This window comes from Nuphar pumila, chromosome 2 (genome assembly GCF_984573655.1).
Source record: "Nuphar pumila chromosome 2, dmNupPumi1.hap1.1, whole genome shotgun sequence".
Lineage (NCBI taxonomy): Eukaryota > Viridiplantae > Streptophyta > Magnoliopsida > Nymphaeales > Nymphaeaceae > Nuphar > Nuphar pumila.
Window position 1 is genome coordinate 62,377,118 of NC_143250.1, and position 26,901 is coordinate 62,404,018.

Genomic DNA, 26,901 nt, shown 5'->3' on the forward strand with positions numbered 1-26,901 from the left:
ACCCCGACCCGTTTATTAAACGGGTCGGCTGTGGCAAACACGAACCCGACCCGTTTAATAAATGGGTAACCCGACACGACCCGCCAACCCATTTAATAAATGGGTTGGGTCGGGTAAACGGGTTCTCAGGTTGGCGGGTCGGGTTGGTGAGTTGACCCGCCTGCCTAACCCGTTTATTAAACGGGTCAGCCGGGTTGGCGGGTTGGCATACCCCCAACCCGAACCCGACCCGTTTAATAAACGGGTTAGGCGGGTCGACCCGTTTATTAAACGGGATGTCTTAAGCCCAACCCGAACCCGCCTAAGAGGCGGGTTGGCGGGTCGTGTCAAGTTTTTCCACCCCTACTAGCTACTAAGAACACCCACCTAAAACCATATAAAACCCCACAACATAGTTGGTTTCTTTAGGAATCCATCATTTTCCTTCTTCAAAAGTCCTAACGAGTAAACCAAACCCCTCATACTCTAGAAGCGCGGTGAGCACTCTGCTTGCTCCTTGTCTTTGCCCCTTTTGTCACTCTCTCTACAAGAGCAAGTGCCCAAACCTTCAATGTTTGACATTGTTCTACCAACACAAAGTTCTCCCTTTCCTCTCTTTTTTTTCTCTTTTAAATAAAAATTCTCATTTAGATTTTAGAAAAAAATTGCTCTTGTTAATTGAATGTTCCCTTTTTTGTGTGAGTAATTTGCTAATAGAAGCACGAGTAAAATGTAGAATGATCCACCAGTTAGTTCATGGTTCAAGAACATGGACATGTTGCAAACTTACAAATTTGCTCAAATGATTTCAAACATTGTTCGACATGCTAGTTCCATAAATTGAAATACCTTTAACAATTATACAGGAAATTGCCATAGCATTCTATTAGGATAGGACAAAGTTATTAAGTTTACTTCTTGACAGTTGCAAACATTGGCCGCCCCAACATCTCTCTCTCTCTCTCTATCTTAATCTTTGAGAGAGAGAGAGTAGCTCTTAAACCCTACTAAATGGCTTCAAAGAGATAGCTTATAGTGTTTGCTTAATCTAAATTCAGACATATTTTCTACGGTTAGTAAAAAAAATATGCATTAGATTAAACATTTTTTATGTTTAGAGGCATATTTAAAGCGATCCAAAATCAACAACTCGTATTGCACCAAAACTTATTGAATAAATCCAATCTAAAGCATAATTCTTGGTGAATAAGCAATGATGAAAGCATCTACAAGTTAGGATGAAACAAAAATGTGTAGTTATGTTTTTCAGAAACATTTAAGATGGTTTAGGACATAAACTGTTTAGGATATGTACATATGAGTGATTGATAGCTGCTCATTAGGTGCTAAATGGGTTTTTTCAGTCTTTTTTTATTTTATTTATAAATTATGATTGTACAAATGCGATCTATGTACTTGATTTTATAGGAATTAGCTCTTGAAGCATTCAAGTCTGATACATGGGTGGGTTTTTATAAGGTTCAAAAAATCAACCGACCAAATTTTTTGTAAAATTTTTAGGCTACAAATATCATTTTTTTCATCGAAAGCACATGATTCAGGTGTGGATTCCTCGTAAATCGATCATGCCCAACACATTTATGGGGTAAGAACGGCAAAAAAACTCTAACACCCCGATTTGGGATCTCGAGAATCCAAGTTCGGTTGGTATTACTTTCTAGAGGAAAAGTGTATAAATTCACACAAAGAAAATATGGCTAATTTTTTTTTCATTATCTTTCAATAGCTCACTCTCTTTACATAGTTCATCATTCATAATAAAAGAGAGTAAAAATTACATAGATGTTCAATGACAAGAAAGTAAAAACTATCAAGTGCTCTGCCGAAGAAGTAGTCGATCAAGCCCTGTTTGTGCTAGTGTGCTTGAAACCTACAGTTAAAATTAAATAGGAGGGTGAGTCTACAACCCAGTAAAAAATAATTATAAGTAAATAAATATTTAAACTTACAACTATAGTAGACTCTAAGCTCCTAGTCTGAGTTTAGATTTTGACACACCATACAAGTTTGTATATTTTAATTGTCCTCCATTCACTTCTTTAAACACTCTGTCACACCAAACTAATCATAGGTGGACTATACCAGTCATAGTCGTCTATGGGAGTAACAACCGGCGTAGAACATCTTAATTCTACATGTTGGCCAGACAATGAACCATACACTCTCAGTGATCCCTAGACCATCAAACACTGTAGTGAAATAAAAAGGAGACCATGTCGGTAGCTATCCCAAATGTGTGAGTGTAACCCTAAGTCATAGGTTAAGTTCCACATATAGACCCACATTCTCAAACTCGTATTTTACTATTTCTTTCAAGAGTGATATCATGAAATGATCATGTCAGATCTCATTCTTTAATCTCAGGATGACATTAGGACTCACACTTATCCCATAATAAGCATGCAATGATGTAGGGTCTCCACATCGTTAAATCATCGATGGCACACTCTCCATGGTGGCTGCACTATGGTCGTGAACTAGGTAGCCCTTACCATATGTCATCACTTCTTGGATTTATCGAGTTATGCATGTTAATCTTAATATATCTATTCATACAACATGAATAGAATAAAAATGAGACTCAAGTCTAAACACAATCTCATCACATGCATGTCATTAGCAGTTTATCACATAGATATGCTATCACAAAATAATCTTTCTAACATGCATGACATACAATAACTAACATGTATTCCACAATTAACATGTGTATGCAATCATCTCATAATATCATGCATGGTCAATTTATGCATATCATTTTCACACTTAAAAGCTATCATGTTAATTCATAGCAACATGCAACGTAAAAATGTTTATTCATATCTAAAATTACTTATAATATCCCTTACTTCGAGTGCGAATATTATGCTCTTGTCAGAATCGAGTTTCAACATGCTCTAACAGTATGATCTGGTCATTACACAAATATATTTGTATTAATGCACAAAAGTTCTTATAAATACCCTTTCTAAATTGACTCATGAGAATTGAAGGCATTGAAATAAATCTTAATCCTGGATCCTATATGATGAAGAACTAAAGAACTATCTCCAAACACCATCTCAGGCAGGTGCTTTGTTCCAAGCCTTTCTTCCCATCTGCAAACACAACAATCATGTAAATACTAGAATTGATCATTTAAAAGAAGGTGTGTTTTGTTTGATGTGTGTTTGTGTTGCTGCTGTGTGGAATTGTAGAAATTATATCATATCAAACAGCATGAAATATTTCAACCTCATAAATGTAACAAGTCAACTCAACCACAACCAGTTCACACAGAAAATAATGCTTGACTTGTGCTATACAATAGCCAAATTTGCAAATGGTCCAATAACTTCACCACAATAGAAGAAAAATAAACAATTTTCTTTTAACAGAAAAGGTTACTCCCCAAAAATCAATTGATCTTTGCTTGATGCAAACAAAGTGTTGCTTACAGGTGACAGGTTTTGGAAAATGCCACATCAACATTTGTCATTTTCACCAAGTTTGCCTTGAATATATTATTCTCGTTTTCATTTTCATATATTTAAAGTTTATTCTCATGCTTGTTTAAACTGGCAACAACATTAATCAACTGATCACGTATGAAAGCCATCAAGAAATGATTCCTAGAGGGAACAAACTGAAGCTTAGATGTAATTCACTGTAACGAGATGGGTAGGGATGTGAACCACATAAAACTATAGTTGGTGATAACATGGCACATAATTGGATTTAGCTACTTAGTTATAATTGGATAAGATAGAATTTTATGTAAACTACTTTAAAAGCATAGGAAATATAGCATGAAATATGGAAACACTACAACTTGAAACCATCAAATAAATATATAACTAAAGAGAATGAAAACAACACAAGAAATATAAGAATGTTTTATGCAACTCATCTGGCTAATACATAAAGTTCCCTAGGCTAGTCAGATAGGAACTTGGTTTCACAATGGTCATCAGATTTGTGGCAATACCTCATTGAGTTTTGGATATTCCAAAGAAAAGTTGGGGGTTTCTTTTCAAAACCTTAAAAAAAGATGCATTCTTAATCTTATCACTTGATCAATTCATGTGCCAGGAGCCAAGATTTTCAAAATTGGATGAGGAAATTGAAGCTTGGTGTTTCAAAAGATTTTGAGATCTCTGAACATGTTTTGACATCTTGAGTTCTTTCCATAAATACACATCAAATAACCAACTTATTCATGCAATCAAAACACAGCGGCTATTCCTCACAAACAGGTGCATGAGTGAAAATTTATATTCAGCAATTAACAGCTGATAACATACAAACAATCTAGCGGTAGTAGAAACAAAATTTTAGCATTCACTACAGAAGAAATCCGAACAGACCATAATATCCAGTTTGAAAAGTTTCCTTACCAATGCAACTTGATCAAGCAATCTATAACTGTTCTTAATAGGCCATAAATGAGAAGGCATGACATCGTTAGGGATGGCAGTGGACTGGGGAGGGGACGGGGGACAAGGTCTCCACCCCTGCCCCGTCTCAAAATTCTGCCCTCCATCCCCCCACGGGTTTTGATTTTAACCTCCATCCCTTCTTGGGTTTTGATTTTAACCTCCATCTCCTCCTTCATCCCAGTTTAATGTCCTCCATCCCCGTTTTATGTCTCTGCAATACAAGTCCAACGCACCAAACCTCACTCAATTCTGAGTTCAGAGTGCAAAGTTATGCCTATTTTACCAAAATAGATTTTGGATACTCACAAGGGTATTTTGGTTATTTTAAAATTATTTTTATAATTTAAAAATAACTCACAACCCGATCCAGATCTATTTTTTATCTGGATCTTAAACTGTCTAATCAATCCAGACCCCTTAGTGATCTGGATCCAAAACCATCTGATTGGATACAAACCCAATTCTGATATGGATTTAGAACTGATCCAATCAGATCTAGTTCTAATTTAGATCCAGAAATGATCTGAACCAGATCCAGTTTCATTCTGGATCCAGAACAGACAGTCTAGATTCAGACCCATATATCTCTAGATCCAGTTTTATTTGGATTAGTCCAGATTGACTAGATCTAGATTTGGTCTGATCCAGATCAAATCAAAATAGATCAGAGACTTTGTCAGACCAAATCGGTTCGGTCTGACCTAGTTTGATCCAAACCGATTCAATTCAAACTGTTTCGGTCTGAACCATCTCAACCAGAACCAGTTCGGTCTGAACCGGTTCGACCAACACTTTTTTTTTTATTAAGAACCATGTAGTTTGGTTTGGGTGCGACCCAGACCGATCAAACCAACCTTTCATTTTTTTTTCTGATTCGGTCTAGGCGCGACATTCTAGTCCCATAAATCAAAGAGCGGAAGGGGCAGAACCCCTTTTGTTTTCTCAGGTGTAGAGGGGTCGGCCCCTGTTGGCCCTCTCCCTCCTTGCTCCCTATGACAGAGAGGGATCGGCCACCGACAACGGCTGGCCTCTCTCTCTCTCTTTTATTCTGTAGCTCGTCGACAGCCATGGCTGCTGGCTCCCTTTGCCTGAAAACGAAAACAAAAAATGAAGAAGGGGAGAGGCCTTACCTCATCACCGACAGAGAATCGGTAAGCCCCCTAATTTTTTTTCTTCTCTCCCTCGCTCTCACTTCCTCTCTTCCTCTATTGTTCGCTTGATGCGAGGTAGAGGGGGCTACGTGAGGGCTTTTATAGCCCTCACGCAGGGTGAGGATAAGCCTCACCCCTCCTGTGGATTGTGGGGGATGGGGTTTCAGTCTATTAAAGAGGCGGTTCCCCAAAATGGAGAACCATTTTTTTTTAAAGAGGTTATCCCCTACGTCGTTTTCATCAGAGGGGGTTTACAAAAACCCATTTAGCAGATATCATTTACACTACAAGAAAATTGTTAATTAGCGACGAAAATTTGCGACGGATTTTTTCCGTCGCTAATTAGCGACATATTAGCGAGAGATACAATCTGTCGCTAATTCGCGACGGATTAGCGAGGAAACAACTTTTATCGCTAATCTGTCGCTACTTAGCGACGGATTAGCGACTGCAATTTTTTGTCGCTAATTCTTATTACAAGAACACCATTTTAGCGATGGATTTAGAGAGGGAACTCTGTCGTCGCTAATCCGTCGCTAATTAGCGACGGCGTAGCGACATAATACATTCCGTCGCTTTTTGGTATTTTGATTTACGACGGCTTAGCGACGGAATTATTCCGTCGCTAAGCCGTCGCTAAATGTCGCGTAAATCCCTAATCCCATCCCTCTTTCTCTTTTTCCTGTTTCGCTGTCTTGCTCCCGCCCGCCGCCCGTCGGCTCTCGCCACCGCCCGGCCGCCGCCGCTCGCCAGCCGCCGCTCCCCGTCCACCGCTCGCCAGCCGTCCACCGCTCGTCAGCTGCCGCTCCCCGTCAGCCTCCCGCCACCGCCCTCAAGCTAGTCTCACGTCAGCCTCACTCCTTGGCCCCCATCCCTTTGGAACCCTCCCTTTTCACCGCCAGCACCTCCGCTCCAACTCTCCGAGTCCGACCGGTGAAAGCACTCAGGCGACAGCGGCAGCTCTCCGACTGGCAAAAACACTCAGGCGGTAACATCAACAGTGTCTCTCTCTGTGTGTAAAAGGGGAGATTGAGGTAGTTTTAGATTTTCCATCTTAGAAAGTTTGAAACTAAGCTAGCCGGCTAGCCCCTACGTTTTAACAGGGTTTTTCATTGTTCTATTTTTCTCTGTTATATAACTTAAATTCTTAACATGGAGTAAACATTTATCTATGAAGAACATGCTTTTGGGGGTTTTTCTGTTTTTTAGGGTTCCAATTTTTTTATTTGGCTTGAAGATTTATGATTTGGGCATGGTGATGGGGCTTTGTAACTAGCTGATTATTTTCAGTGAATAATTATGTTTTATTGGATTACAAAGACTTCTTGGTTTTATCATGAACAAGAAGTCTTTTAGTACAAATATTAGTCGTGATTTCTAAATATTTGTTCACATTATGCTATGCTTTTATTAGGAAGATGCTTGAAGATTTTCATATCGATCAACTAGTTGAAATGGTAAAGATCATGTGGTCTGGGATTTCAATCAATTTCAAGAATTCTCTTATTAAAACGGAAGTTATACAATTGCCAAAAAATCCTCACTAAAATACAAACGAAGCAAAATTTGTTACATAATTTTCAAATGTGTTTACATCCAAACTAGTTTGGAAAAACAAGATTCAGAGTTAAAAACCAACCTAACAATAATGAAATCTTTGTAATCCATTAATTGAATGAATTAATGTGTATGTGTGTTAAGTCAAGTTATAATTGGATTCTGACTAACTCCTTTGTTATTCTCTATAAAAGATTTTGATTGAGAAAATGGGAACAGAGAAATCCTAAAGAGAGTATATCATTATCCCATTTTTAATTGGTTGTGGTTTAGTTCATTGTATATTTTGCAAATGGTTTCTTAGTGTGTCTCTCTTTTTTATAATCTGTTAGGCAAGTGATTGTTTAGTATTTCTCTGTACTGGTTTATGAAATTTTTGTTTTGTCACCTCTTGTATAAGAATGATCTTCTATAGATCGTCCGTTGAGCAGAGATAAACAATTTATGATCCATTTCCTATTTTTTCTTTGTTCTATTTTTCTTTGTTTAGTCTTTTTGCTTCCTTTGCATAAGTGTTTGTGTTTCCCTAATTAGCTTCAATATTCATTGCAGTACATTACTTGCACACTTTATTTCATCGCATTTCATCATTAGATATATCATCAACAATTTAGTTGCTTTTTTGCATTGCATAAGTGTTTGTGTTTCCCTAATTAGCTTCAATATTCATTTTAACACAGTGTTTTTTGCAGATTTCTCAACGGAACTCGCTTGTGCCCCGCCACCCGTGGTAAGTAAGTGACAAAAACAATGCAAATCGGGTAAATACCCGTGGTGAGTAAGTGATGCAAGCGCATCACATGTTATTTAATTTATTGAGTGTAATACTTTATTGTTCACACACTCACTTAGTTGTTGATATCTAGGACTGCTTTGTTGGAGTTCGGAGATCATGCTGAGCATGATTTTAATGTATGAATATGGAAGTGTTCTTATTTTTGGAGTACGGAGTCCATGCTATGCATGGTAGTAGTTAGTGGGATATTGAAGTGTGTTTGCTGCAGGTACATGTTTGACATTTGTTTGATATGAATTATTTCGATGTATTGCAATGTTTGATGTGATTGTATCCATGCTTACATGTAGTTACTTTCAATTTGATTATGTCTTCTATGTGAAATTGTATACTGAAAGCATGCTTCAAATGAATGTATCGTGTCATGAATAGTTTGCACATGAAAATATTAAGTTATCAATGCATGCATCATAATTCTTGTGATTGTATGACATCATATATTGCATGATAAATTTGATATTTTCTTCATCATAGCATTCTGATGGTTCTCTTTTAACTGGTTAGGATACTATTCGTAACATCATACGACAGAATGACTGCAAACCGTGAATGGATGTACCGTAGGATAGTGGACAATGAGTTATCGCATGAATATATGGATGGTGTTGACAGTTTTTATTGAATTTGCAATGGCAAGTGTCAGTACGGTAGATCCCACAGGTCGGATTAGGTATCCCTGCAAGATTTGTAAGAATAATTGATTTGTAGAACCTCATGGCGTTAGACATCACCTATACAAGAAGGGTTTTGTGAGTGATTATCAGAACTGGACGTTTCATGGAGAAGAATTTAGAAACGATTTTGATGCATGGGTGAATGTGGTGCACGATAATCCATATACGAATTTGATATTTGATGCCGCAGGAACAGAACTGGGTTCTGCTATGAGTTCTAGTGATGTAAGAACTGCCGTAGATGAAGAATCACCAAACGATGCAGCTAGTAGATTTTATGATTTACTTAGAGATGTTGATGAGCCACTTTGGAACGGTTGTGAGAGTCACACTATCTTGTCTGCAGTTCTTCAACTAATGAATTTGAAGTCCGAGTATAATTTGAGTCAATCATGTTTTGACCGTTTGTGCATGATTGTGAAGAGTATGTTGCCTAAAGATGAGAAATTGCCACAAAATTTCTATCGTGCGAAAGTTATGGTCAACGCTCTAGGTATGGGTTACAAAAAGATTGATGTTTGTCCAAATCACTGCATGTTGTATTTCAAGGAGCAGAAAAACGATATATCATGCCCGTCATGTGGGCATCCTCGGTTCAAGCCAAAGACAAGAGGCAATGGTACCACGAGATCAAAGGAAGTTTCATACAAGTCGCTCCGCTGCTTTCCTATCACTCCTAGATTGCAGCGATTGTATATGTCTTCAAGGACAACTAAACACGTGAGATGGCATGCAAATAAAGTTCGACACGATGAAAACAAGATCACGCATCCTGTTGACGCTGAAGCTTGGAAGCACTTTGATCGTACTCATCAGAACTTCACAATGAAAGTGCGAAATGTTAGACTCGGTCTATGTACAGATGGATTTAATCCATTTGGGGGTAGATCAACTCCATACTCATGCTGGCCAGTATTTGTAACTCCATACAACCTTCTACCAAGCTTGTGTATGAAACGTCCAAATCTTTTCTTGTCTCTATTGATCCCTGGTCCGACCTCACCTGGCCAAAATCTTGATGTATATCTAAGGCCATTGATTGATGAATTAAAAGTACTGTGGGATGACGGTGTTACCACGTATGATGCCCAAAAAAAATAAAATTTCAACATGAAGGCCGCTGTTCTATGGACAATCAGTGACTTCCCTGCATATGGTATGTTATCTGGTTGGAGCACATATGGGAGGTTGGCTTGTCCGTACTGCATGGAGGATTCCAAAGCTTTTAGATTGAGGCATGAAAGGAAGCCATGTTGGTTTGATTGCCATCGTCGATTTCTACCCAGCGATCATCCGTTCTGACGTCAAAAGAATGCATTTAAAGCAGGCACAACTGAAGCGGAAGGTCCATCCTCAAGATTGTCCGGCATAGAGATTCTAAGAAGATTGCGATACTTTCTAGATGTATTAACAGATGCCCGCAATCCTACACCCTTTCATGGATTTGGGAAGGATCACAATTGGACGAAAAAATCTATTTTTTGGGAACTACCGTATTGGCCGACCCTATTGATACGACATAATTTTGATGTGATGCATGTAGAGAAAAATGTGTTTGATAATGTGTTCAATACAGTAATGAATATTAAAGAAAAAACGAAGGATAATCCGAAGGCCCGTATGGATTTAAAATTAATATGTAAAAGACCAGAATTGGAACTCAAAGAGTATAATGGCAAAGTACTGAAACCAAAGGCGAAGTACGTGCTCAGCCCTGATCAAATAAAACATGTATGTCAATGGTTGAGACAACTGAGATTTCCATATGGATATGTCTCTAACATTGCTCGGGCTGTGAAGATTGACGATGGACAGTTATATGGGTTGAAGAGCCATGATTTTCATATCTTTATGCAACGATTGATACCCCTAGCATTCCATGATATGTTAGACAAACCTATATGGGGGGTATTGTCTGAGTTGAGCGGATTTTTCAGAACATTGTGCGCATCGGAGGTCGTTGTATCAGATGTAAAGAATCTCGAGGACTCTGTCATCACCACTGTTTGTCTGTTAGAAAAGATATTTCCGCCAGCATTTTTCGATGTTATGGAACATTTAATCATACATCTGCCATATGAACTAAGGGTTGGTGGCCCTGTGCAATATCGATGGATGTACCCATTTGAAAGGTATATGTTTTTTTATATTTGTCTTTTTAATGACAGATATTTAAAATTTGAAATGTATATTCTTGTCAGATGCATGTTCGACCTAAAAAAAAAGGTTCGTAATAAAGCAAGAGTAGAAGGCTCTATTTGTGAGGCGTACACTTTAGAAGAGATTTCAAATTTCTCATCTATGTACTTCGAACCTCATATTCCAACACGTTACACATGCCCGCCCCGTAACGATGATGGAGAACAAGTAACTGTAGCTGACAAGTTGTCGATATTTCAACCACTTGGGCATGCATTTGGTAGTTGCCGATCAAGGCTATTGACAGATCGAGAGCAAGATGCAGCACACATCTATATTCTTTTTAATTGCTCAGCGATCGACCCATACATCGAGTAAGTATATGTATATGCAACTCAATTATAAATCCTTTTATGTTCTATATGTGGATACATGGCTCGGTAATATAAGTATTTGTGGTTTGCAGACGATTTGATCTGGAGTTGCAAAGCGAAGTTTCACATCTCACTGATGCAGAAGTACAAAAAGAACGTGAAACTAAGTTTGTGGAGTGGTTGAAACAGTTGGTAAAGAAGCTAACATAAATTTTGTACTTATAAACAACACTAAGTTACTTAATTGATCGTGATCACAATAATTGTTTATGTCTGTGCGTAGGTTCGCCATGGTGATGTTAAAGATCAAGGAATATGTGATTTAGAAAATGGTCCGACCAAAGTTGTGCAATGCTACAACGGGTATATCGTAAATGGTTATCGATTCCATACAAAAGACTACGGTATAAACAAATCAACGATAAATAGTGGCGTGTGTGTCAAGGGTAGCAGCTACGGTGAAAATGAACATGATTACTACGGTGTTATAGAGGAAATAATGGAGTTGACTTACTTAGGCATGAATAACAGGGTTACGATATTCAAGTGTCATTGGTTTGATCCAACTGCAACAAGACTCGACAACGCTTCAGGCATTGTGGAGGTGAATCATAAATCCAGGTTTGGAACATATGAACCATTCATATTTGCCTCGCAAGCTCAACAAGTTTATTATACTTCATATCAGAGTATAAAAAAGTCAGATAGAAATGAATGGTGGGCAGTTTGCAAGGTGAAATCCAAACTATACCCCGAGTATGATCAGTTACAGGAAGATGAGTTAGCTGAAGACAGTGATTACTATCAATCAGATGATGTCTATGACTTCGCTTATGGTCACGATGTTGCGCATGATATGCATGTCATATCTCCATTGGCCGATGAAACATTCATAGAGGAATGTGATCCAAATGATGTACCAAGTGGATGGGCAAACAATGAAGAAGAAGAAGAAGAAGAAGAAGAAGAAAAAGAAAGTCAAACTAGTGACGAGGAAGAATTCTCAAGCTAGTGAGAAAAATCTTATACTACAAACCTTTATTTAAATGCATTGTAATACTTGATGTGAGTTGTATTGCAATACTTGGTGTGAATGATTAAAAATTTTATTTGAATGTATATTAATACTTGATACGAATGATTCGAATGCATTGTAATACTTGATGTGAATGATTTCAATTATCTGAATGTATTATAATTTATGCAATTAACGAATGATTTGAATTAGTGTAATACTTGATGTCAATGATTTGAATTATTTGAATGCATTGCAATGCTTGATGTGAATGACTTGAATGCATTGTAATACTTGATGTGAATTATTTGAATGTATTGTATGACATATGTTATTTGTTAGAATATGGTTCGTGGAGGTTATAGTGGTCGCTCATCCAGTAGTAGCCAGGCTCAGCCTTCATCTTCACGGGCTCCTGTGATAGGTATATCATATAACTAATTAGATGCTTGATTAGTTCAAATGCACATTCTGAGAATTTCTAATGTATTTTTTTACAGATGATGTTGCGCCTGTACACGACCCACCTACACCAGTTGATCACACAAGTCAACAGCCAACACAGGAAACAGGGTCTTCTCAGGCTGGCACAAGAAGACTCATTCGAATAGTGTATATCGATAATCGACCGTAAGTATTTTGTTTTCAATTATTGCATATCTTTTAAATATTTTATATTGATATTTACTGTGTAACAATTCATGTGCAACACGAGGTTTGAGCCACAAGAAGTAGTACGGGAGATTAGGAATTCACTTCTTCAACATCTACCAGGACCAGTTGCTCAATGGAAAGAGTACCCAAAGGAGGTGTTAGACAGATTGTGGTCCTCATTCATGGTATACAGTTGTTCCTCATAGTTAATGTGTTTCATATTTAATTTATTTAAGCAATGTCTACTAACTTTCTGAAAATATTTGTAGGCTTCGAATCGCTTCGCAACTACGGTGGAAGAAAATGATGCAAGGAAGGTGTGGCAGAAGGTGGCTGCCAATCGATTTGCAGACATGTTGCACACTATGAAGACTGCAGCAAAAAAAGCATCTGGCGTAGTAGATGATCCATTACTGTGGAAGGGCCATGGTCCTATTACTATCAGGAGAGATTACTGGGATGAAATGTGCGATAAGTGGGCGGGAGATGCATTTAGAAATCGCTCTGCGAAGGCTGCACAAAATCGATCGAAGATGCCCGAAGCCCATCTACACACAGGTGGATCTAAGACATTTGTGAGCCACCTAAAGAAAATGGTAACTCATCAATATATAATATTAATTTTATAAGTATTGTTGCAAACTTGTGTACTAAATTTTTTGTCATTTAACTTCGCAGGAAGCAGAAAAAGGAGACAGTGTACCATATAAGGATGTGTTTGTAGAAACACATAAACGGAAGACCACGGGAGTCTTCGTATCAGAGAAGGCGAGAACGACAATGGTATGTATTAATTCTATTAATAATCATTGCAATATATATGCAAGTTATCATAATGTTATCATTAATTATTAATGAATACTTTAAACATTATTTTGTAGGAGGCATATGAGCAACAGATGGTAGAGCGATATGGCGATGACGCTACTCAGCATCCATCATTTGATCCTACAGCATGGGTGACTGCAGCAGGTGAACCCAAAAAAGGTCGCGTGTTCAGGTTTGGGAGTAATATGAACACTTCACCAGTTATTGGTTCTTCCAGTTACGGCTCACCGACTTCTTCGCCGACATAAGCTCCAAGCAACCGACTATTCTTTCCGGTGATGATGTACGCCAGATCATTAATGAATCACTGAATAACTACTTTCAATACACCGTCGCCCCCTTTCTCCGAAATGAGATCAAGGCCGCTGTTCAGGATAGGGGATCTTCGATTACAGGTCCCTCTCAGGTATAATCACATATTCAGTTTTTTGACTGCCTTAGAGCACATATGAGCATGCTATAATAACATATAGAGTTTTTTTATTGCATTAGAGCACATATGAGCATGCTATAATAACATATAGAGTTTTTTTACTGCCTTAGAACACATATGAACATGCTATATATCATTTATGATAGAATCACATATAAATTTTTTTGCTTTGCCTGCCTTAGAGCACATATGAGCATGCTATATTCACATATTCAATTTTTTTACTGCCTTAGCACACATACGAGCATGATCGAATCACATATATAGTTTTTTGCCTGCCTTAAAGCACATCTGAGCATGGTAGAATCACATATAGAGTTTTTCTAGATGCCTTAGAACACATATGAACATGCTATAATCACATATTCAATTTTTTGACTGCCTTAGCACACATATGAGCATGATAGAATCACACACACACACACACACACACATATATATATATATATATATATATATATATATATATATATATATATATAAAACTTTTTGTCTGCCTTAGAGCACATATGAGCATGATAGAATCACATATAAAGTTTTTTTGACTGCATTAGAACACATGAGCATGCTATAATCACATATTCAGTTTTTTGACTGCCTAAGAACACATATGAGCATATTATAATCACATATTTAGTTTTTTGACTGCCTTAGCACACATATGAGCATGCTATAATAACATATAGAGTTTTTTTACTGCCTTAGAACACATATGAACATGTTATATATCATTTATGATAGAATCACATATAAAATTTTTGGCTTTGCCTGCCTTAGAGCACATATGAGCATGCTATATTCACATATTCAATTTTTTTACTGCCTTAGCACACATATGAGCATGATCGAATCACATATATAGTTTTTTGCCTGCCTTAAAGCACATCTGAGCATGGTAGAATCAAATATAGAGTTTTTTTAGATGCCTTAGAACACATATGAACATGCTATAATCACATATTCAATTTTTTGACTGCCTTAGCACACATATGAGCATGATAGAATTATATATATATATATATATATATATATATATATATATATATATATATATATATATATATATATATATATATATATATATATATATATATATATATAACTTTTTGTCTGCCTTAGAGCACATATGAGCATGATAGAATCACATATAGAGTTTTTTTATTGCCTTAGATCACACATGAGCACATGATAGAATCACATATAGTGTGTAATTTATTTCATTATATTTTGTTTATCAATACTGATTGTTCTTTTCTTGTGTAGGCTGCTAGCGATAATCAGGGTAGTGGAGCTGAAGGGACAGATAAAGACAATGAACAAGAAGACGCACAAAATCTTGGCGATGATTAGAAGACTGTGTTGAAGAAGTTCTATTTTTTTTATTTTTCCTAATTGTAATTGTTGAATTGTAAATAATTAAACTTCTTAATTTTAAGGTGGAACGATTAATTGTTGTAGATTCTTGTTATATGAATTTTTTTGTGTGGTTTGTTTTTTATTTACAGGAAATATAAATTGTACAGGAAATAGAAATTGTACAGTTCTCGGTATTTAATTTTCAAATAAAATTTTTTTAATTTTTTTTCGTGTTTGCGACGGATTAGCGACGGAACCATCCGTCGCTATTCATATTAATCTAGTGACGGCATAGCGACGGAAGTAAATCCGTCGCCAAGCCGTGGTCGCCGTTTAGTACCGGCGGATTGGCGACGGAATATAGCGCTCGTTATTCCGTCGCAATTAGCGACGGACCTGGCGACGGAATAATTCCGTCGCCAGTTAGCGTCGAAATATTCGCGACGTAAGCATACTGTCGCCTCGTTGTCGCTAATCCGTCGCTAACCATGTTAGCGACGGAATGTGGTCGTCGCTAATCTACTGCTTTGTTGTAGTGTTAGCACCTAACGTGTGAGGAACTACTAGTTTCTCTCTCTCTCTCTCTCTCTATATATATATATATATATATATAGAGAGAGAGAGAGAGAGAGAGAGAGAGAGAGAGAGAGAGAGAGTTTTTCGTGACTTTCGAGCTGAATAGAGCTGAGCTCATGACCAAGGTAGGAATCATGTAAAGTAGCTAAGGTTTTTGTTGTTCAAGTAGCCAGGTAAGCAAGGGAAAGTTAAGAAGGAATAGGAAGAAGCTATGTTGAAAAGATTCATGATTCCAGCCTTTCCTGGGTGCCTTCCTTCGGCTCTCCCTATTCTCTTCTAATCTTCGATGAAATTGGGATCGATTTTTTCACCGGCTAGCTGGCATTCCATTCTTTCAGAAGTCAAAAAGTTTTCATCATCTGGTTGAGTCAATGGAATCTTTGCACTCTTTAGGTTTACTTTTTGGTGGCAATTCAACACTAGCGAAGGGGCTCAACCAAGAGGTTCTTTCTCCACTTGATCCAGTAGAAAATGTCATTTGTTCGTTTTCTGGCAACTATGTCTTAGCATGTAATATGTGCGAACTAATGGAGAATTACACGCGTGCACCAGGCACACACAGACACGCTATGAAACTCCTCGTTTATTTGAAAGCGGTTAGCCACATGAGTCATTCAGTTAGTATGTTGTAAGTTAAATCATAATTAAAGATCTCATCTTAAATAACTAAGTACTTAGAGAAAACAGTTCAAAGCCTACAATTTCCTTCCTCATATCTGACAGGAAAGCCAATACCTGTAACCTTTTCCACACATCCATTTTTACAAGTTACAATTGCTCTCTTTGTCTTGAAGTTTTCTAGTATCCAACCAAGAGGTGTAACTGGGTCGGTTTTGCTTTGGGCCTTATCAGACCCTAAAAGTTACATACCCAGTCCAATTGGTTCAGGCCCGAGTTTGGTTCTTACTAAAAGTATAGATCCGTAAAGGTTGACAGATTCAGATATAAATTGAGTCGGGTATAAAAGTTAAGTCTCCAACCCAACCCAACCCAATTTTATGTTATTTAAAAGGAAGTGTTAATTTTGGCATAAATATTACCAAGTCCAATTTCGGGTTGTCTACATATTCTTATGCTAACTGGGTGGGATGCCCAGATGACAAAAGGTCGACAAGTGGCTATCACATTTTTCTCGGTTCTAATTTGCTATTTAGGAGCTCGACCAAGCAGTCAAGCACCGAAGCAGAATATAAGGCATTTGCATGAGTTGCTTTAGAATTGGCTTGGATAAAGCAACTTTTTTCAAGAACTGAAAATTGTTCAAGTTCAACCTCCAGTTTTGTGGTGTGATTAGGTGGCAATAGAGATTTGCTTGAGGGAGCGTGTTAAGGTGGCAGAAAGACTCTTGGATTCAGAAGATCCAAAAGGAAGAGTCTAGAGTTCTCAATCCAAATGAAGTGTCCAGAAGTCCAAATAAAGATATGGGTCATGTTGGACGTATTCAACTTGCTATTGAACCACCTAATGAAGGTCACCATATACATCAGGATCAAGTTTGCTCTCATGTTATCTAATTAACAGTAAGACTTTTAACATACCAAAAGAACAGAAAACATGTAATCTGCACTTATAGCATATGATACCTTTGAGAGAGAGAGAGAGACTTAATTCCCAAATACTAATCGGATTGGCATGTCTCTTTTCATTTCTCATTGTGTAGGACCCATTAAAAATTATTCACCCCTTTAAGAATGTGCCAAAGAGGGCTCCTATGACTACAAAAAAGTAAAAGCATTGCAACGTGTGGGACATGCTTTGGACAGATTGAACTGGGACAACTACTTGAGACGCATAGCCAACCCAAGAACATAACCAAACCCACTTTATCATTAAACCATCACCTATTGCACGTGGTCTACAATAAAAAAATATAAACAAAAAAAGTAAGAGAAAGAAAAAAGGAAAGGAAAAGGAGGTTCTATCTAAGCTACTTCAATAATATGATAAATTACATGAGGCTGGTGGGTGGGTGGTTAATTATTCCTCAAACCAAGGATGCATGCTACCAAGTTTGCTATGAACAAAATTTCCTATGGTGCTTCTCCAAAGCAACCCTCGAACCTTCCTTCAACCTACAACCGTTTCATCAGAATAACATGATCAGTACCACTAGGAAAGTCTTCTTCACAATATATATATATATATATTCTCTCTAGCATTTTTTTTGCTCAGAATGTTACCTCATCGACTGCAAGGAGGGGGCTCTTTACTTTTGCTCAGGCTTGTTGATGGTAGTGAGGCCTACCACAATAAACATTAGAGGTTACTATATTAAAACTTAAACGAGGAGAATCATCACATTTTCAGGCATAATGACCCCCAGCAACCATAACTCTAGCAGGTACTGTTCTCAATTTAGAGGAAAGTGGATGGCAGATATACTGATGGGGAACCACAAGTTCTTCACAAAAATGGTTCGTATCAATACAACCGACCATGAAGAGGTGATTGAAAATTGATAGCCCTGGATGGTGTGTGCGTGTATATATATATATATATATATATATATATATATATATATATATATATATATATATATATATATATATATATATATATATATATACCCACTAAAAAACATGTCAAACCTAAACCTAGCCACCACTCGTTTCATTGGATTTTTGTTATTTTTTTCAAAATTCCGACCGTATAGATGTGATTTATATGCATGTTTTTATAGGAATCAGTCCTTGGAGCATTTGATTCCGATGCACTGATAGGTTTTTATAAGTTTCAAAAGTCAAGGGCCTACAATTTTTATAAATTTTCAAGGTTCCAAATACCATTTTTAATATCCAAAATTCATGATGGAAGTATTGATTTATAGTAAATCAATCATCACGAACACATTTGTACAGTCAGAATTTTGAAAAAACACCAAAATTTTTTCATTGGGTAGGTTTGGCATGTTTTTTACTGGATAGGTTTTCATTCCTCTCTCTCACTATATATATATATATATATACACACACACACTAGCTGACCCACCAACTACTTCATTTCATTAGGCAAATCCCTGCAAAATCCTTGCTCATATACTCTATATTGGACAAAAACCATTCACACATTCACAAATCTTGATAAATTCGTGTTTGGTTTCAAGGATTTTGCTACCATTAATCCATAAGACATAAAACGAAACATCACAAGTACCATAGTTCTGAAAGTAATATCGTTCAAGCTAGAAACATACCCTTGGTTGTTTGTACTGGCATGTGGAATTGGCTCAAGTATTGCTGGTATTCTGCCAGAGTTGTGGGCTGAGTTGGGTTCATAAGTGTGTCTAATGGGCTGTTGCTCATTTGCTCTGTCTTGGCGCACGGTGGAACCTGCATGTGTACTCCTGGCATTGGGAGACTCGGATACAGCGGGCCCGTGCCAGGGCTCGGAACGGCCAACCCAGGCATGACAGGTGGAAAAGGCATAACTGGGCGCATTGACCCAGCAGCCATCCCCATACCCATACCCATGGCCATGGGTGACATGTATTGGTGAGGACCAGGGCGCATCATCTGTGGCATACTACATCCCATGGACATCATCTGTTTCATCAGGACACAAAATAAAAAAACACTCAATTACGAATCATTCTCCAAAACATCAATCCCTTCCAAATTAATGCTATTGATAATTACTCCATGAAAATGACGTGATTTCTTTCTAGAGATCCTATCAAAAAATTTGTGGGGACGAAATGATAGAACAAAATCAGATGCATTTCATGCCATTGACCTCAATTTTAACTTGTTCAAAGAAAAAATGCCAACACCAAGACGGCATTTCTCATTGTTCTGCACGCTGCTTGGTCATTGTTATCTCAAATAATGGTCATGTTACATGTAACAAAATCAAAGCAAAATCATGGTTCTGATAATTGAATGACTTCAATTATCGAGTGATCTCAAGTGACATGATCTACCTGATCAATTCATCAGTACAGCAGGAAGTTGACACTGATCTTCTACTCTGTGGGGTAGGATGAATGTAGGCGCGCCCTAGTGGGGGCAGGTCCCATGATGCACCTCAAACCAACCCCCAGATGAAATCACTTTCAGAATGATAGGGAGCTTTTGATGCTCAAGAAACGCTTAGTAGTAGTTAATAGCCACAATAATTGATTGCTTGATTACAGAAATGTCATTAGATTTCAAGCAGATTTTTTGTTAAGCCTCAAGGGGTTTGTCATAGTGGAATGGAGCCTCTAGGCTGCCAGGCAGGCTGTCTAGGTTCAAATCCCGTGGGCATCACCCCTTGCGCAAGCCAAAGCATGGCGACTCCCCAGGGTGTAAGGGGTACCCCACAGAGTTTTAAGCTGCCAGGACAATGCGATGGTAAGTACTGCAGGCAGAGCCAGCACGGCTTGGTCACTGATCTTGGGGAAGGCTTCTCCGGGTAAATATAAACATAAAGCAGGCGTCTTTATGGTCATGAAAAATTGATAGAGAAATACTGCTAAAGGGACAGGTGATGATTTTCAAAGGAGTAGAGAAGAACCTGCACTTGGATTTGAAGAGACTTCAAGTACTCAATAGCCTCATCTAACATTGATGCTTTGTCCAACTGCACAAATGAAAGTAAAAATAAGAAACTTAATGATTCAGATAGAAAACCACTTGAAAACTAGTTCTTCTTGATTAGTGCATTTTATCTTTAAGGGACATCTCATTCATTCAGAGAGAAAAGATGCCCCTAAGGCACAAAGCTCTTACACGAAGGCCCACTAAAAGCAAGGCCGCTCTATCATGGGCCACATTCTCCATGGTGGGAACCCCCCACTCAGGCGTTAAAAGGGCCAGGTGGCAAATGTTTTTGCCTTGCCCTTTCTTCCCACAAGGTCCACAAAAGCACTACTCTCTCTCTCTCTCTCTCTCTCTCTCTCTCTATATATATATATATATATATATATATATATCGAGAGAGAGAGAGAGAGAGGTAGGGGCCTGAGACTTTCTGTGCCTACCTAGCTTGGATAGATATTGATTTGCTAGAAAATCACACTTGGATAATATTTTTTGAGAAAAAAAATTGATCTTTTAAGCATTGAATATTTTTTAAAATTGTAGACAGATTTTTTAATCTTATAAAAACCTAACTTGGTGTTGGAATGAGACGATCCAAAAGTCTATTCTTACAAATTTGTAGATCACATTTGTATGGTCAGATTTTAGAAAAGATAGAAACAATCTTTCCAAAGCTGGGTAGGCATGCAGTAGGCACAAAAAGACGTCAGCCACCTACCATCACTATAGGCTTTGAAAGGGTTTTTTCTAAGATCTAACCATAGATATGTGATCTACATGCTTGATTTTATATGAATAGACTCTTGAATCACCCGATTCCCGATTCTGACACACAGGTAAGTTTTTATAAGATTTAAAAATCATCCATCTACAATTTAAAAAAATATTTAATGCTTAAAAATCATGTTTTTAATTAAAAATTATGATTCAAGCATCATTTCTTAGCAAATTGACCATGGTGAACACATCTGCAGGGCCAGATTTGCAAAAAATAACTGGAAAACACCTATTCACTGATTGTAGGATTAAAAAGTGGTAGGCAACTATTACTTTTCTTATATATATATATATATATATATATATATATATATATATATATATATATATATATATATATATATATATATACACGAAACTTTAAAATAATAATAATGATGTCATCTTTGGTTGACAAAAGATGTAGTCACCCAGAGGATATCTAACCTTACACGTAACCTTGACTTAGCCTACTTACATAGCCATAGGTTCATTGTAACAAATTAATTGCTAAATTCATTTTCCAAGTTATAAAAAAAATGAAGGTTTTATAGATTTTTTAATAAGTTTTGTTGCTAAGAATTACATAAATTACCATAGTAAACTCCATTGCAGTACTGGAGATAATTTAATTTTGAGTACAATTCACGAGGAGAGAGCTGCAAAGCTTACGAGTAAAACATGAAAAACAAGTAAATCTGTAAAACCTCTTCAACATGTCCTTAAAAAAGGCTTTGCATCACAGTGTGGATAAGGAAAAAAACACTATTATCGTTTAAAAAAAGAAAAAAATCAATATTTGTTTCTACAAGATAGAGTGGAGCTATGAGAGTCAGTTTAGGTAAATGAGTCGATCGAGCACGAACAAGGCAAACTCGGGTTGGCTCGTATAGACTCATTTTACCTATTATATATTTTTTACATATATAATATGCACATTATATATGATTTATACATGTATTTATACATTATTTCATATATTATCAAGCTTTAAAAAGCAGTAAAAAAATAATTTTTTTTTACAAAACAAGCTAGCCCGTGATCGGCTAATTAATAAGGGACTCGGGCTCTTGGCTTGGCTCATCTCGTGCTACATTCATGAGCTGAACCTAAGCAGCGGTGTACCCCTAACAAGCCGAGCCCAAACAGCCTGAGCTCGGCTTGTTTGCCAGCTCTGGTCCATACTAGATATGACTACGGGCCGGGTGTCAACAGGCCTGGTTTACCCGAACCAAACCCTATAGGGTTCGGGTATGATGATAAATATGAAGATCCGATTAAGACCCAGGTCCAGACCCGAAGGTCTGATTAATACATGGAATTCGAGTATAGTTTGTGAAATTTTATACCAGACTCGGACTTGACCCATGTTCAAATTAAGATCCACAATTTTTCAATGTAAAAATGATAAAAAAATATGGTTTTACCGGATATGGTCTGGGTTTGGTTCATGTAGTTCTTATCGGGTACGGGTATGGTTTTCTTATAGTAGACCCGATTAGACCCAGGTCTGGACCTGATACCATACTCAAAAACCTGGTCAAAGTCTCGTTCCACCTGGGTCCGAACCAAACCCTAACCGCTGACACCCCTAGGTATGACCCTTAAAAGGGCAACACGTTAGATTTCCCATTGTGCACATGTTCCGAGGTATTAGGACACTTCCACGACTTGATAGAAGCAGCAAACATCATGCCTCAAATATTTCATTGTCAATTAGCACAGTATATGAACTGACTTACAAATGAAACATTTAGATGGTTAGGTCACACTATCATAACTGAGAGGTCTCCTGTTCAAATCTCAAGTTATCCCATAGCTTGCCTATTAAAAAAAAAAAAGACACGACACATGGACCTCGCAAAATTGTGTGGCTACGAATTGTTACCTTGTTGCATCGGGGTATTAATTCTTGCAGTGCTCTCATCTTCTCATTGATTCTGTCCCTCCTCTTCTGCATCAGTGAGGGAGATGGTCACATTATGGTGGAAAATGATGTATGCCAAGAATGTGATTATCAAAGATAAAAGATACTACATGCACCCAACATGTTCAATCGTCGCTCTATCACGGTTGGGGCACGTAAGGCTCGATGGTCGCGTCAACTCGGAGTTTTACTTCGCAGGGAGGCAGGCCCATGAACTGACCCAGTTAGATTTTGGACAGGATAAAGACATCATAGAGATGCCATATGAACTAGTGGCCAACCAAAACATAGGGATGTCTCTAAATGTTGATGTGAATTATCATGTCTCATATAGATCATACTAGTTGTTTATGCTATCCATGAAGCTAATATGTATGGTACCTTTGGATGTCGTGTGAAAACCATGACCAAGTTCCCAAAAACTCCAATATTTACATTATAGACAAACATGTCACACCACGACTTGTGAAATGCAATGTGAACTTGCTTGGATTGGAATGGAACATAGAACTTAGAACTTGATTGTAGTTTATGCTTTCTATATAGCTGGTAGGTATAGTACTTTTGGATGTCTTGTGAAAACCATGATCAAGTTCATGTACTTAAACATTCCCACTATAGATAAACACGTCACACCACTGAGGGATGCTAATAGGAACTTTGTAGTTCATGAACTTGTTCATAACAAGGTCTTGACAAATGTAGCACCTCTAAAAAGTTCCTTGAACCACTATTTTGGGTAAGTTACGGACCTTATGGTTACCATGCTTGTCAATTGGTGGTGATAAACATACATCTAAAAACAATTAGTCTAATTGAAAACAAAAAGAAAAAAAACTATTTTTCTGCTAATAAAATGATAATAGAGGATCATCAAAAATTCAAAAAAAAAGAAGAATTGTGCACCCTCTCAGAGAGATTATGGATCTGGGCTGCACGGTTTCTTCGCTTGGTCTTTGATCTCTTAGCCTCTTTTACATTCACAGATTCACCAGCATCCTGCATGTGAATTTTGATCCTTCAAAATCAATCAACAAATTACAGCAAAAGAAGTAAGAATATATCAAAAATATATTTCTTACTACCTACCAAGCTTATGTGAGTCAGGCCAAGCCTAGCCTAGCCAAATAACATTCTAAAATATACTGCTTACTACCTAACAAGCTTATGTGAGTCAGGCCAAGCCGAGCCTAGCCTAAGCAAGTAACCTAAACGAGCTTTTTACAAGCTCAACATGAGCCGATCGAGTCCCAGTCAGCCCTAGTTACATTGTAAAAGATAAGTACATGTACGTCCTGTGGTGATGTTCGAAATACGTCATACGTGAAGACCTATGACTAGTTGCGGATAGGGATGGCAGTGGACCGGGGGGACAACCGGGATCGATGAAGGCGGGGACGAAGGTTAAAATCTATCCCCATGCGGGGATGGACTTACGCTTTCCCCCGCCCCATCCCCGTCAATCTCCGCCCCGCCCCGCCCCGCCCCGCCCCGCCCCCGTCTGAACCGGGTATGGAGGTGGGGGTGAAGGTTAAAATCCATCCTCGACCGGGATGGAGGTTCGGATTTTGAAACGGGGCGGGGGGTGGAGACCTTGTCCCCCGCCCCGGTCCACTGCCATCCCTAGTTGCGTAGGGACGCTAATTCACACATCACATTTTGTGTCAAAGCACAACACAAGTCAGTGTACTGGACCACCGGTCCTGAACTGCACTGTATCAAGGAAAGCGTCCGTCCCGGAAATTTCCAAACTTGCTAACGCACACCCAGTTCTCTGGACAACTGGCAAAGACATTATCTCCAAAATGGCCCCGTAACATTTTCATAAATGACATGCATAAATCCAGAGTCGTCCTTTACCAGCAAATGCTGCTGGATTCAGGCTGGCAGTTTCCGATGGGGGACCCGATGTTCGCGCTCCCCAGACTTGACCCCTAGGAGGGGTAGTTTTGTCATTTAATAATAAAATAAAGCTATATTGGTCCAAAACTACTTAGATTCTATGTCACAAGGAAATGGTTAAAAAATGACACGAGACACGTTATTTTTATTTAACTTTCTATTAAATATAGTATACAAAGGGATTATGATACGAAGGCAAGTTGAAGAATCCCTGTGACACACTTTTGATAGATTCTGATCCGGAACTGGATGTTGAACCCAGCACTGAATACCATCCTGGAGCTTGATATAGGCTCGAGCTGTCAGAATCACGTGGTCGGTGAAAATAGGGTTCGAGTCCAAAATCCGAGCATTGATCCAAAGAACAATTTTGTCATTTTATCGATTGAAAGGGGCAACAAATTCATTAGAAAAACAAGGAGAGAGTCGAACCTCACTATGGCTTTCCGATTCGTCCTTCTCCCGAGCCTTGCGTTTCCGGTCCCTCGAACCGGCCGGGAACGATACGAGCGCTGACTCCCGCGGCTCAGACGAGCTCCTCGCCTGCTCCTTGCTGGTCTCGCTCGGGAGCGCCGAGCCCTTCGACTCGGTACGACACCTCGCAGTCCGGGTCGCTGCCGGTCCCGGGATTCCGCACGAGTCCACCACCGTGGATTCGATCCGATCCCGGTCCAAACAACCCGATTCGATCGCGTAACGTCTCGGATCCGAGCCGCCAACCAGCCCAGCAGTCTTGGCGAACAGCGAGAAGTTGACCACCCTCGACCCCGGCGACTGCGACGCGGCGTCTCGGGGCATCGGCGGGAGCATAGCCGGCCGGGGCGACGGCTCCCCTACCGCTCCGAACGCCTGGCCGAGCTCCGGCAATTTGGACGCCGGATCCTCCTGGCAATTCGGGTCGGCGGGAACGTTTCCGGCCGGCTGGGGGAAGATATCGTGGTAGAGGTCGCGGTTGAGGGCATCGTCTAGCGGGTAGTGCAACCACGACGCCATCTCGTCCTCCTGGAAGAAGGGTGCCGGCAGGTCGGCTGATCCGATAGCGGCGGCGGCGGCATCGACGACCGACCCCGGCGGGTTGTGCTTCGTGCGGACGCCGGAGGACTGCTCCGGCTTGCCGGGGAAGGTGGTGGCGATGCTCGCCCTCGACGATTTCTGGTTGTAGTTTTGGGTGGTTAGCCTCCCGTTCCTCCATACCAATTCCTGCACTTCCTGCTCGATCCTAAGCCAAAATAACGACACTCATCATCACAAAACAAAGCGAAGAAGAAGAAGAAAGGATTAGTAAGGAGGATACCGATACTCACGGTTGCAATATATCGGCTTCCGAGACGAATTCCGGCGAGAAGGGAATTGGGACGCCGTCGATATGCCAAATCGGTACGCAATGATTCATCCTTGACCATAACGTTTAGAGAGAGAAAGAGGCGGTGGGCTGGAAAGAAAGAGAAGGATATATATGAAGGGAGAAGTTTCAATTTAGATTTCTTTTTAACTGAAACGGGAATTTTTTGTTTTTTTATGTTTGCTTTTTTTTTAATCTTTTTGTTTTTCACCCTTTTCTTTAAAATATTTAGTTTTGAGGTTGTTTAATATGGGAATAGTCGGATGCAATTAAAGGAAGATAATAATGACTCAGAGGATCTTATTAGTCCACTGCCATTCATCACATTAACCCTGTGTAAGACGTTGCCTTGATGGCTCCTTCATTTAAGAGTTATGAGATATCTGAAATATTGCAAAATCATGGCCGTTAGATTTGTATTAAAATCGTGTATGAAACTGGGTTGCATTCTTTGGGTTTTTTCTTCTTCTTTTTTAAGAAACC

At 38.7% G+C, this 26,901-nt stretch overlaps 1 protein-coding gene across 2 annotated transcripts; it reads right to left on the reverse strand.

Annotated features, from left to right (window-relative positions):
* Positions 1-1,711: 1,711 nt before the first annotated feature.
* Positions 1,712-26,588, reverse strand: LOC149845559 (transcription factor PIF1-like). Of its 2 annotated transcripts, XM_089995833.1 has the most exons (8): positions 26,381-26,588; positions 25,509-26,295; positions 24,081-24,173; positions 23,136-23,201; positions 20,466-20,531; positions 19,165-19,513; positions 18,152-18,212; positions 17,781-18,043 (listed from the first exon to the last, which is right to left on the reverse strand). In XM_089995833.1, exons 1-7 carry the CDS (start codon positions 26,467-26,469, stop codon positions 18,178-18,180), a joined length of 1,485 nt encoding a protein of 494 aa, XP_089851959.1. In that variant the 5' UTR covers positions 26,470-26,588; the 3' UTR covers positions 17,781-18,043; positions 18,152-18,177. The 2 variants fall into 2 exon arrangements, with proteins under 2 accessions (XP_089851960.1, XP_089851959.1); XM_089995834.1 differs by lacking the exons at positions 17,781-18,043; positions 18,152-18,212 and adding an exon at positions 1,712-1,870.
* Between the last annotated feature and the right edge of the window lie 313 nt (positions 26,589-26,901).